At 47.5% G+C, this 12,280-nt stretch overlaps 2 protein-coding genes across 2 annotated transcripts in view; one reads left to right on the top strand and one right to left on the bottom strand.

Annotated features, from left to right (window-relative positions):
* MMS19 (MMS19 homolog, cytosolic iron-sulfur assembly component) overlaps positions 1–5,495 on the bottom strand; it is a 31,831-nt gene extending 26,336 nt beyond the window's left edge. Inside the window, exon 1 of the mRNA XM_065894980.1 lies at positions 5,361–5,495. Coding sequence (XP_065751052.1) covers positions 5,361–5,472 — 112 coding nt within the window. The 5' untranslated portion in view covers positions 5,473–5,495. The remainder of the gene's footprint in view (positions 1–5,360) is intronic.
* A 657-nt stretch (positions 5,496–6,152) lies between these two features.
* Positions 6,153–12,280, top strand: part of UBTD1 (ubiquitin domain containing 1) — a 51,607-nt gene continuing 45,479 nt past the window's right edge. The window contains exon 1 of the mRNA XM_065894551.1: positions 6,153–6,415. Within this exon, the coding sequence (XP_065750623.1) occupies positions 6,346–6,415 (70 nt within the window). The 5' untranslated portion in view covers positions 6,153–6,345. The remainder of the gene's footprint in view (positions 6,416–12,280) is intronic.

Raw genomic sequence — 12,280 nt, 5'->3', positions numbered from 1 at the left:
TTACAAAGTTGCACCATTTGGGAGGGTGGAAAAGGGTACTTTTCTGGAACCTCCTGGACAGAACCCAGGAAACTCTGCTGAAAAACCCATGTAAAAAATAATTTCAGTAGCGGCCACAAGGGTGTTAGCACATAGGAAGCCATAGGGGACTGATAACTGTTACTGAACTGAATCATCCTTCTTCAGCAACACCATCAAAGTCCTCTGTGTATGCTGGGCTAGGGACTCTCTTTGGAAGTACCTCAAGTGCTGTTAAGACAAAGTACCTGACTATTAGGCCTCACTCAGTCACCTCTAATTTTTTCATTAAAAAAAAAAATTGAGGTATAATTTACATACAGTGGAATGCACAGTGAACATATAATTTGATTAGTTTTAACAAAAGTATACCCAGAGTAACCAACACCCCAATCAAGATATAGAATATTTCTACCACCAGAGAAAGTTTCCCTCACACTCTCTACTAGTCAATCTCACTGATACAGGTTGCCTCAAATCTTATAAATGAAAAAGAGTTCTTCAGCATTCAGTATACATCATTATGAAACTGGCTGTTTTACAATTACAAAGAAACATCCATTTGCATGTGATTTCTTGAATCCCAGTATATGGGTGAATTGTCCTGGCAAAGCCCTTTAGTCTTCATACTTTCACAAAGAATCCATCTTGAATTAATGCAGCACAAACATAAAAGTGAAGTACAAAAGTCATACAAAATTAGGAAAAAATGAAGAAATAATAAAGCTATTGCAACAGTAAATAAGAGTAAGGAAAATGGCAAATAAGGTGGCAAAGAACTAGAATCAGCATTTTGAAGATGTTTTCACAAAGGTAACTAAATCTAACATCTTATTCTAGTTCTGTTGAGCCTATCTTAGAACGTCTTTCAAATTTTCATCTTTTCCTTTTCATCCCTTATAACCAGACTATACAGGGACAGCTGTCAAAATAGCCTTCAACTTTTTAGTGTAATGAAAAGGTTCTGTAATTTTTAGATAGTGGTGGTAGTTGTAGAATATTGTGAATATACTAAAAGCCACTTATTTGTACACTTAAAATGGTTACAGTGGTGAATTTTATCTCAATTAAAAAAAAAAGCCTTCTGATCCATCCCTAATCTATCTAAAATGCACAATTACTTCCCTGCTCACCAATCTCCCTTTGCCCCTCATTGCCTAAGACCTGACTCCTTGGCTTGATGTCATTCACGATTTAGCCCTCAATCCCCTCCAGCCTCACCTTTGATCATAACTCCTATCATTCAGTCACATGAAATCTCAACATGTCAAGCTCTTCCATATCCTTAAGCCTGGAAACACATTCCCTTGGTTTGGAATGCCTCTTTCCTGCCCTTGTCAGTCTGAGGAACTTCAACTCCTCAAGACCCAGCTCAAATGGCAACTCTTCTGTGAAGCCTTCCTTGATTCCCAAAACAGAATTACTCCCTCTTACACGTTCATTGAATCATTCTTTAAAAAAATTGTCATGTACGTTTGGTTTCATTTATCCATTCAACATTTATTGAATACCTATTATAAATCAATTACTGTGTTAGGACTGGAGAGAGAAATATAGACAGGGAGCTTTTAAGGAGCCCAGTCTGTTGGGGCAGAAAGACACTTAAAACAATCAAAGAACAACAAGTTCAGTGTTACCACAGTGACATAAACAGAGCCTGGGGTAACATAGGAAAGAAGTAAAATTCTTGGGTGTATGGGACCGTCCATCACTAACTTTAAGTGATTAGTTCTCTTAACAATAAAAGTTCTTCCAAATGAAAAATACCTGGAAGTACTGTTAATTATGCACTTGGACTCTAGGGATGAAAGAAGCTAATAAAAAGTTAATTTTCCTAGGGGTAGTCTCACTGGCATAAGAAAAATAAATGTAAGTTCCTTTCCCTATATAGGTTGGCTAAGTTTTTCCAATGTGTCCAAGATTTGTTCTCTAAAAATGGACCTACTAGCACCTGCTAAATACCCACTCTTTCCTCAGCAGGGCACCAGTCCGTGTGGGGCACTGAGGAGTCGTCAAAGGAGTATTTATATGAGCACTGACATAGAATGCACAATCAGACCTCTGTCTGATGGAGTTGCAGCCTCTTGAGAATCTGGAGTAGCAGCCAAGGGGGAAGGGGAGAGGGGGGAGGATGTGAAGGAACAGGAGAGAGAAAATTCCCAATCAGGACTCAGTTCCAATCAAGCTCTCAAAATGCCCTTTCTGTTGAGAATGCCACAGACATTTCTCAGAACTATATTTTACTTTTCTTTAACAGTTTTCTGGTTTCAAGAATAGTGGTCTCCTCATGGAATTACAAATGTAGGAAAATACAATAAAGACTGAAATGAAGGCAAATCCAAATAACCAAGAGGAAGAAAATTTATATCCATCACCTATAAATCCAACATGTTCAAAATCAGCTCCCTTCCCAATTTTTGGACACAGTACTTTTCTTTTGCTCATCTTCAGGCTCAAAAGCTTGAGGTCATCTTAAGAGTCCTCCCTTTCCTCCAAGCCCTATAACTAATTAGCCCTCAAATTCCAGATTCTTCCTTCAGCATCTTTTATTCCATTCATTTATACCACCTACTTATGCTAGTCTCCAGGAGACTATGGTGGTAGAAACAGGCAGGTAGGATGCAGAGATGTGTACAGAAGTAGCTACTAAACAGTCTGCAAATAAGTATGAGTGGTTGAGAAATAAGTACCACAAAGAATCTGAACTGTGAGATGATGTCTGGCTGGAGTAATCAGGAGACACTTGGGGGCAGGCAGTGAGCACTCAAACTGGGCCTTTAATCCCAGGCCTAACTTTAATTAGATGGAGCCAGTGGAGGGATCTGGGAAGCAAAGCAATCAGGGGAACAGCAAATCAACTGGCTGCCTCGAACTAAAGATCCAGGAGAGGAGTGGTAGCCATTGAATGCCTGGCTGAGCAGCCTTTAACTCTTAGGCTGCCAGGTCATTTCTCTTCCATCATTTGCACCTTTACATCTGACACCTACTCTCATCAGGAACCCAGGTGCAAAACAAAGTTGGTGGTGGCTGCCTTTGTGATCACAGGACGTTCCTTCTGCAGTTACAATTTGTAGGAGAGGCTGCGGCTATGAGTGGCCGAATAGAAAGCTGGTCCCTTCAGCACTAACGAAGCTTGATTTAGGCTGGAGGATTAGAAAACACATCTTATTCTGGGGATGCTTTAAAACTCTGTCAGCCTTCAACAACCCTAACTAAGGCTGTGATCTAAGATTGAGAATACCGATTTAATCCTTCTCAAATTCATCTTCACTATATGACTCCCTTGCTCAAGGATCTACATTGATCCCAATTACCTACAATAGGTCATTTAAATCCCTCTGTTTAGAATCCAAGGTTAGGCATCATCCAACCCCACCAAACCTTTTCAACCTTATCTGTTATTACCCCTCTGTTAGTTATCTGTTATTACCAACCTCCTTTCCTAATCAGGAGAGCTAAATTACAACAGGGCTAGTGTTACAGTCTTCGCTGAGCTAAATTTAAACTAGACAACAGTTTAGGCCACTTTTTTTTCAAAAAATATAAATTCTACAAAAATATTTATAAGAACTTGGCGGTCTTTATTCATGCTGACTTCTCAAGTGTGTTCTGAATTTGAAGAACCCTAAATTACTGTGTTCATAATGTATAAACATGAAAAAAGTTACAAGTAACACTTTTTATAGTAATGTTCTTTATCTTGATAGTGGGTAGGTATAAGCATTTTTCAAAATCAGTGAATGTATGCTTAAGATTTGTACACTTCATTGAATACAAATTTTACACCAAAATTTGTATTAAACTATAAACAAACCCTAGTCAATGATATACATACCAAAGCAGTTAGAGGGAAGTGTACTGCTATCTGCAATTTAAATGACAGATAGATACATGATAAAGCAAATTATATTAAAATGTTAATGGCAGAATCTAGGTGGTGGGTGTATGTGTGTTTTTCTTATGAAAAAATTACTTAGACTTTGCTGTATGTTTGAAAATTTTCACAATAAAACATGGGAAAAAATGACATTGATAATACACTGTAGTTGTTAATCATAAGCACTGACGACACACTATACTGCACAAAGCTGTAAGAAGTTAACTTAGTGGAAAGGCTACATCAGGCATTTATTTGCTCCTTGATGCTTCCATGTCACCCTGCACATACCTCTTACAGCCCTTTTCATGGTGTACTATCCGTTTGCATGGCAGTCTCTCCCACTATATTATAAGTCCCTGGCAGGCACAGATCTAGCGTAATTTGTATTTATATCCCTATTACTTTGCATCGTGTTTCAAGAATAATGTGTTCAATAATGGTGGAAGGATTAAATTAAATTGAAATATTGCTAAGGATCAAAGTATTATACTTCTGGCAGATTCATATTATTCATTTCTCACATATTCTAATAGTGAATATGTTCAATTTTCAAGAGAAATGTATCCTTTACTTCTCCCCAAACACACAAAATTTCCAAAAATAGAGACAAAAAGCATCTGTGCTGACAAGATTATTTTGTATTCTATTACTTAAACACAAGGTCTGAAGGCCTCCTAATATTCAATAACTTTTTAGATTTTTTTTTCTAAAAGAGTGGAAAGTCTCAGAATTCCAATGAAATCTGTAATTTGTTTTATTCAAATCTTAGATAAGCTGTCAGAACTAAGAGATCCCTAAACTGATCAAAAGCAGGAAAGTGGAGTTCTGGGGAAAAGATAAAAACAAACTCCACGTTAAAAAGTCACAAAGCAAATTAATCAAGAACTTTACCAAGAAACGGAGGGAAAGCTTTAAGGAAGATACGCAGAACTTCTCAAACTCCCCCTAGACTGGTTTCTCTCCTCCTCTCTCCAACTACAGCCAGTCAGATATCCGGCCGCCCGGCCACTCCCAGCATGCCACGCGACTGGAGCTGATGCCGCTGAAGATGCTTCTTCTCACGTCAACTTCCTAGAAACAACGTGCTTTTGCGGCGTGAGCCCGTGATTCTGAACTGCAGGAACTGGGTATGAGTCCCAGCTCCCCCACCGGCCTGATCTGAGAGTCTCTTGCCCTCGCTGGGCCTGTTTCCTCATCTGTGAAATGGTAATTAATCTCCTAACCCCGGCCGGCGCACAGGATGGCTATAAACCGAGACAAGGCGCGTAAGGGCGCTTTAAGGAAGACTGCAAGCGACTCGCAATTTGTTATGGCTCTTAAGCACGCGGTGCTCACAACCAGCCCCGGACTAATCTCTCAAAGTCACCGCTGTCCCTCACTCCCTTCCCTCCCGGCGCCTGTGCTGAGGCCGCTCCCTACTGGAGGCCCCCAAGCGGAAGCCGTGCGGCGCCGTCGGCCGTACCTGCAGCCACTTGGTCAGCGGGGCCCTCCTGCTGACCCATGACGAAGTCTTGCACGAGGCCCCACAGGGCGCCCGTAGGCGCCACCGCCTCCAGAGCGGCGGCGGCGGCCATGACGCGAACTGGAAACCGTGGGAGGGGAAGTGGGAGGTGGCACGGGACGGGCCTCTCCGCGCACGCGCCTCCTGAGCCAATTGCGTGGCGAAAGATGAGGGGGCGGGGCGCTCTCTGGATTACGTGCCTGCCGGCTCCAGGCCCGGCAGTTCCAGGGAGGGATGGGACGGTCCCTCCCCAAGGGGCGGGGCCTGGAGTCGGGGCGGTGGCTCAGGGAGGGAGGGCGGCTGATGGGCACGCAGCCGGGGGCCTTTGAGGGCGAATAATTCCCAGCCCAGCTCCCTGGGAGACGGGCGGTGGGGCGGGCACCTGGCTGGGTGGGGCCGAGGGGCGGTACGCACCCTGGGGGAAGCCAATGAGAAAACAAGGCCGGCCCAAGGGGGCGGTGTCGTCGGTCACATGCGCACCTGGGGGGGCGGTGCCGCCGGCGCGGGCACCGAGAGCGGATGGCAGGGAGCGGGGCCGGGCTGGGGCGGGGTTAGGCAGGTGAGTGACAGGCTCCGGGGGGCCGGCCCCAGCTGGGAGCCCCGAGCGAACCGGGAGTAGCTGCGGCGGTGCCCGCCCCCTCTCTCCGCCCCTCCAGCGGAGCTGGTCTCCGGCCGGGCACCGTCGCGGGCCCCCCTGTCGCGGGCCCCCCTGGCCCGGCCACCTGGGACTGTGCTGGGTAGTCGGCCACCTCCCTCTCTCCCCTCGCCCGCAAAGTTTGTGGCGAAGCCGGTGCAGGGGTAGAGCACGCCCCCGGGGGAGATTGGGGAGCGCCGGATGCCGGGCGGCAGGAGCCGTTGACCCGGGACGCCGCCGTCCGGGGCAGGAGCGCGGAGCAGCCGACCACCCCTCCGCCTCCGGTGCATGGGGCCCGGCTGAGGAGCCAGCATGGGCAACTGCGTGGGGAGACAGCGCCGGGAGAGGCCGACCGCCCCAGGACACCCCCGCAAGCGAGCAGGTAACGACAGGGAAGGGAGCAGGGTCGTCGGCGCCCCGCCAGTTGTCCTCCTTCTTGCCCGAGAGTTGGGCTTCCCGAGCGACCTCCCACGGCTCCTGGCGCCTGGGTTTCCCCGATGGCTGCTCCGGAGCCAGACGGGGTCCCCCTGCCCAGCCCCGCGGGCCGGGGGAGCCGAGTTGGGGCAACCGCGAGCGCTGACCCGGCTGCGAGCCCAACTCGCTCCAACTGGGAAGCTCCGGGTGGGGGTGGGGGCGGGGGCAGGAAATGTTTGCAGACCGCAGCTGGGCCGGCGGCGGGGAGGAGAGCCCCGGGCGGGGGCGCCGCTGGCCCGTCAGCGGTGCCGGGGTCGGACGCCCGCCCGTCGGGGCACGGCGCGGGCGGCCAGGCGTCCCCAGAACTCGGAGCGAGCGAAACGAGAACAGTCGCTCCTTCCAAAGACTGTGTCATTATCGGGCTGCAGATCGTGTCTGCCGGAATCCGACTTGCAAAAGCAGCGCAGGACTCTGGGAAAGAAATCTTTATTTTTCCCGCAGGGCTTTTTAGAGCCTCCCGGTCGTCTGAGAGTCTAGGAAAGGTGGGGTGCGGGGTGGGAATCGCACTCGGGTTGTTGGGATCCTTCCCAGCCTTGGGAATGGGATCTGCTCCCTGGTGATCCGCGAGGGCCGGCAGCTCCTTCTCACTTTCTGGGTACACTCCTCCTATCCTGGCGCTTCGCCTGGGTAAGAGGTCTGGCGCTCGTTTACCCGGGTCTTGTACTCACTTCACTTCCTTCTCTGAGGGTGTTGCGAGGGCCTTCTGAGAATGATAAAATCGCAGACTTTAGAGCTGAAAGAGACCTTCGAAACTTGTCTAGAGTCCAGATAGACCTACCTCCTCTTGTCTATGAAAAGCCCAGCTCCAGAGAGGTTGAGCAGCTTGTCCCCAGCCACACAGCTAGTCAGTAGTACAGATGGGGCTAGAATGCAGTCTCCTGTTCCACTCAGTTGCCACATATCCCTTTATGTAAGAGGAGCCACAGGCAGAGTTGTTAATGAAGTAGAAACTCTAGTTGGAGTTTCCTGTCTCCTTTGACACCGAAGGTTTGTGTTGCTTGAGTTCCGGAAACTGGGACGGAAGATGAGGGGAAACATGGGGGAAGCAGGGAAGGATGTCTGTGTGGTGGACAGGATGACTTGTGCAAGAAGCAACACGTGTTTATAGGGAGGACGATGTAGAATTTAGCGTTGAAGTCCTCTTGTCTGAGGGCAACCCTGGCCATTCTTCTGACTGAGGAAAGTTGATTCTCAAATCCAAAGGCTTTCTTCCTTTCATACATTCACTTATTCAACAAATACTTATTATTTATGTGCTCAGCCCACATAGTTGATTTGTAGCATTTTTTATTGTTGACAACCCTCTCCCATTTGAAACTCCAACACCTCCCCCAACTTTTCCCTCCTTGGCATTGTTTTTTTCTCTGATCACTCCCGCCCGCCATTACCTCCTAGTGTGGGATGCCCATGGTTCAGTCTGACATTCCGTTTGTTTCTCTCATCATGCTCCCTCCCAGAGGAATCTTACTCAGCCCCCCAACTCGTCCGTTGGGAAGGCCCCTATGCTGTATCTTCAACTATTGTCTCTCCAACCCCAGACTCATATATCTAAATGCCCACTAGACACAGATGTAGTTAACCTTAGGTTCAACAGTTCTAAAACCAGCTCTGTATCTCTCCTCCTCAACTAGCTTCCCTTTACTCTTGCATTCTTCCAGCTGCCTAAATTTATACTTTGAAGAATTCTCTCTGCTGTCTTTGTCTCCATGTTCTGGAGGAGTCATTCTCTGGGCCCTGCTGGTTCTTCCTTCAGCAGGTCTTACAAACCTGCCCCTTGTCACCTCAAGGCCAACTCATCTCCCACACTGAAGTTAGTTCCCCACCAAAGGCAAATACATCTTCAGTTATTCATCCAGTGCCTGCACATGGTAGTGTCCCAGAAGGCATTTGTTAAATTAACCTGTTCTGAACCCTGTAAGTTCTATGTTCAGAAATCTTTCTGCCCCTCCCACTCCTACAAGAACTTTAACTTTCAAGGCTGTTCAAGTCTGGTCCAGTCCTACCTTTTAAGGCGTGATTTCTTTCTCTTCTTTGACATTAATGTCACCTGTGTTTGCTCATGCCCTTTCCCCCTTCTTATCAAGAGCCTTTCTTCTCTTCAAGGTCCACCTCAAATCCCTTATCTTTCTGGAAGCACCTTGCCTGACAAGTCCCCCCACCCCCCAGCAAACATGATTGCTCTTTCTGAGAACTCCTGCAGTCCCATTATACCACTTAACAATTAATTATCTACTCCATATTATTAGTCATTTCTTTGATGTTACAGTCATATCAGCAACTGCGCTGCAAGCCTTGAAGACCTTTGTGTGTGTGTGTGTGTGTGTGTGTGTGTGTCTGTCTCTCTGTCTCATTCATATAGTCATACACACACACACAGACACACACACACACACACACATACACACACACACACACTAGGCGCTTATCACAATGATTTGTACAGAGGAAGGACTCAATATTTGTTGATTTTAGAAGGCTTACATGGGAATTCCCTGGCAGTGCAGTGATTAGGACTTGGCTCTTTCCCTGCCATGGCCTGGGTTCAGTCCCTGTTGGGGAACTAAGATTCCACAAGCCATGTGGCACAGCCAAAAAAAAAAAAAATAATAATTAAAAATAAGTTAAATAAATAAATAAAATTTTCACCTAAATGTTTTACTGAGGTATATATCTGCATTTAAAAAAAAATCTGTTAGTGTATCTTTATTTCATTTCTGTGGGTCCTACTATGAATAGCTTTATTCATACAGTCCAAAGCCAAGGGGAAATCTGGAGGATGACAAGTTTGGTATAAGGGACGGACTCTCTCTTTTTTTTCCTTTTAAGTAATTTATTTATATATTTATTTTTGGCTGTGTTGGGTCTTCGTGGCTGCACGCGGGCTTTCTCTGGTTGCAGTGAGTGGGGGCTGCTCTTCGTTGCAGTGCACAGGCTTCTCATTGCGGTGGCTTCTCTTGTTGCGGAGCAGAGGCTCTAGGCACACGGGCTTCAGTAGTTGCAGCACTCAGGCTCAGTAGTTGTGTCTCACGGGCTCTAGAGCGCAGGCTTAGTATTTGTGGCGCTCGGGCTTAGTTGCTCCACGACATGTGGGATCTTCCTGGACCAGGGCTCGAACCCATGTCCCCTGCATTGGCAGACGGATTCTTAACCACTGCGCCACCAGGGAAGCCCGGGGCGGACTCTTTCTTAACTTCACAGCGTGCACCTGGCATTCCTGTGACATCTGCAGTTTACCCTTTGACAAGGACATAGTTTCATGTTGTAAGACTAATGCCTAAAACTCCCCCTGCCTCCCACCATAACTCTTATCTTTCCTTCGCCACTGCCGTAGTGGGAAGAAACCCTCAACAGAGAGCTAAAACCTGACTTCTAGGTCTAGGCCTGCAGCTGGGTAACCCTGGGCAAGTCATTAACCCTCTCTGGGTCACCCTTGCAATATCTCAGAAGGGGAGGGGGCTATACCAGATCATTAGAGCTGTTTTTACCATCTTCACAAAGGCAGCTGTTCTACACTGGAAAGTTAATGAGCTGAAATCTTACGCATTCTTATGTCACTCTTTGGCCTTTGTTCTGTCTTCCTAGTCACTTGATGGGTGAAGCAGAGACACAAGGCCTACCGGTCAGGGAGTCTTCCAAGAGCTAGAAGGATTAGGCGGTACTCTCATCTCATCAAGATTTGTGGTTGTCACTCTTTTTTTTTAACCTATTACTCTTAATACATTCTCAGTAAGTCTGAGTTCTCCCCTTCAGGTGCTGGGTGGTCTTTGCATGCTCCAGAGAATACGTGGGGAATTACTCCTTTGGGGGGCTCCCACCAACCCATGCATATACCCTGGATAGATCTGATATCTCTGCCCATGAAGTGGGTGAGGCAGCCCCTCCCAGGCCCATCCCGGGGAGAAATAGAGGTGGTAGAACAGGCAGGTGTCTTGCCCAGTTCCACCCTTTGAGAGTGTGGCAGGGCTGAAACCCAGCTATCTGTGATGTGCCAAGCATATCCACTTACGTTCTGGAATCTCAAGCTCGGGGTGGACAGACCCAGGGCCCTGTTTTGGGCTGGCTGGGCTTGGCTCTGTGGTTGCAAGAGAGCCTGCTTCTCATTGTGTGGGCTGCTGTGGCTATTCTTGAGGGAGTAATTGGGCAACTTCTCCATTTGCTCAGTAAATATTTACTGAGTGCCAGGCACGTTGCTGGCTGTGAACAGACGGAGGGTCCTTAGCCACATGGAGCTTATAGTTTTGGGGGGCGCAGACAGTAAACATACAAAGTGTGTGTGATCATACATAGAAATCCTGTATGATAATACATACAATTTTGTATTATTATATATGCTGGTGAGTCCCACATGTATAATTTCAGCCCAGTTTCTCCAACTCCAGCCTTGTATATTTTGCTGCCTGCTCAACACACCTAATGTCTAAAAGGCTTCTCAGTCTAACATTTCCAGAACAGAAAGAAGGCCCACCCCACCCCCTGTCCTCCCAAAGTCAGCCAATGGTGATTTCATCCTTCCAGTTGCTCAGGCCCCCAAAACTCTAATCTCATCCCTGACTCCTCCCTTTTAATCCCACCTCCACTTAATCAATAGATCCTGTTGTCTTTGCCTTAAATGTATCCAGAGCCTGACTCTCACCATCTTCACCACTTTCACCCTGGTTTAAGCTACCACTGGCCTTTTAACTGACCTTCCTGCTTCCTCCCTTGTCTCCCGACAGACTATTTTCATCACAGCAGCCAGAGAGATGCTGTAAACTGTAAGTCAGACTTTGTTACTCCTTTGCTCCCCGTCTCATTCAGAGTCCTTGTGTTAGCCTACAAGACACGATAGGATTTTCAACACCTTGCCTTTCCTCAGCTATCTCTTGTTCTTCATCCCCTGTTCCACCCCCTAAAATCTGAATGGGTCCCTCTCTCTCCTCTTCCAAGATTCCTCCCTTCTTGTCAGTCAAGGCCTCCCAGGCCATCCTTTTTTTTTTTTTGCGGTACACGGGCCTCTCACTGTTGTGGCCTCTCCCGTTGTGGAGCACAGGCTCCAGACGCGCAGGCTCAGCGGCCATGGCTCACGGGCCCAGCCGCTCTGCGGCACGTGGGATCTTCCCGGACCGGGGCACGAACCCGTGTCCCTTGCATCGGCAGGCGGACTCTCAACCACTGCGCCACCAGGCCATCCTTTTTAAAACTGATCCCCTTCCTTCCATTACCTGCTCTCAGCATTATCTACCACCTTTTCCCTACTTTATTTTTCTCCCTGGCACTCACCATCACCTGACATTGGCTATCTCCCCTACTACGTGTGACCTGAGATTTTTATTTGTTCGTTCCATGGCACCTAGAGCAGCACCTGGCATGTAGTAGGTGCATAATAAATATTTGTGGATGAAGCTAGTGTGTAGAACAGAGCGGGTACAGTCTGTAGAAGAGCAGGAATGAGCAGCCCTGATTGCTGTCTCATCTTAGGTGGGTGGATGTATCCTAATGGACGGATTTAACTGCAACCTCAAAGTGGTGTTCTGTTCCTAGGACTGGCTTCTCTCTCACCCCAGGCCTGGGTAAGGTCTCAAATACCTGGGATGTAATTTCCCATGGTTTGGGAGCCTCTTGCTAGGAGTTGCTGGGGCTGAAGCAGGAGGACAGAGTGAAGCCCCTTACTAGGGTCCCAACCAAGCAGTTAGCACTTTTTTGTTATTTTACGTGTGCAGCTATGTAAGAGTGGACCCTTCTCCCAGGCACACATGGTATTTGTGGTCATTAACTCAAGAGGTGGGTGTGGGGT

The sequence above is a fragment of the Phocoena phocoena genome, chromosome 16, assembly GCF_963924675.1.
Source record: "Phocoena phocoena chromosome 16, mPhoPho1.1, whole genome shotgun sequence".
NCBI classification, from domain to species: Eukaryota; Metazoa; Chordata; class Mammalia; order Artiodactyla; family Phocoenidae; genus Phocoena; species Phocoena phocoena.
The sequence above is the reverse complement of the archived record's forward strand: the minus strand, read 5'-3'. Positions and strand labels throughout refer to the sequence as shown.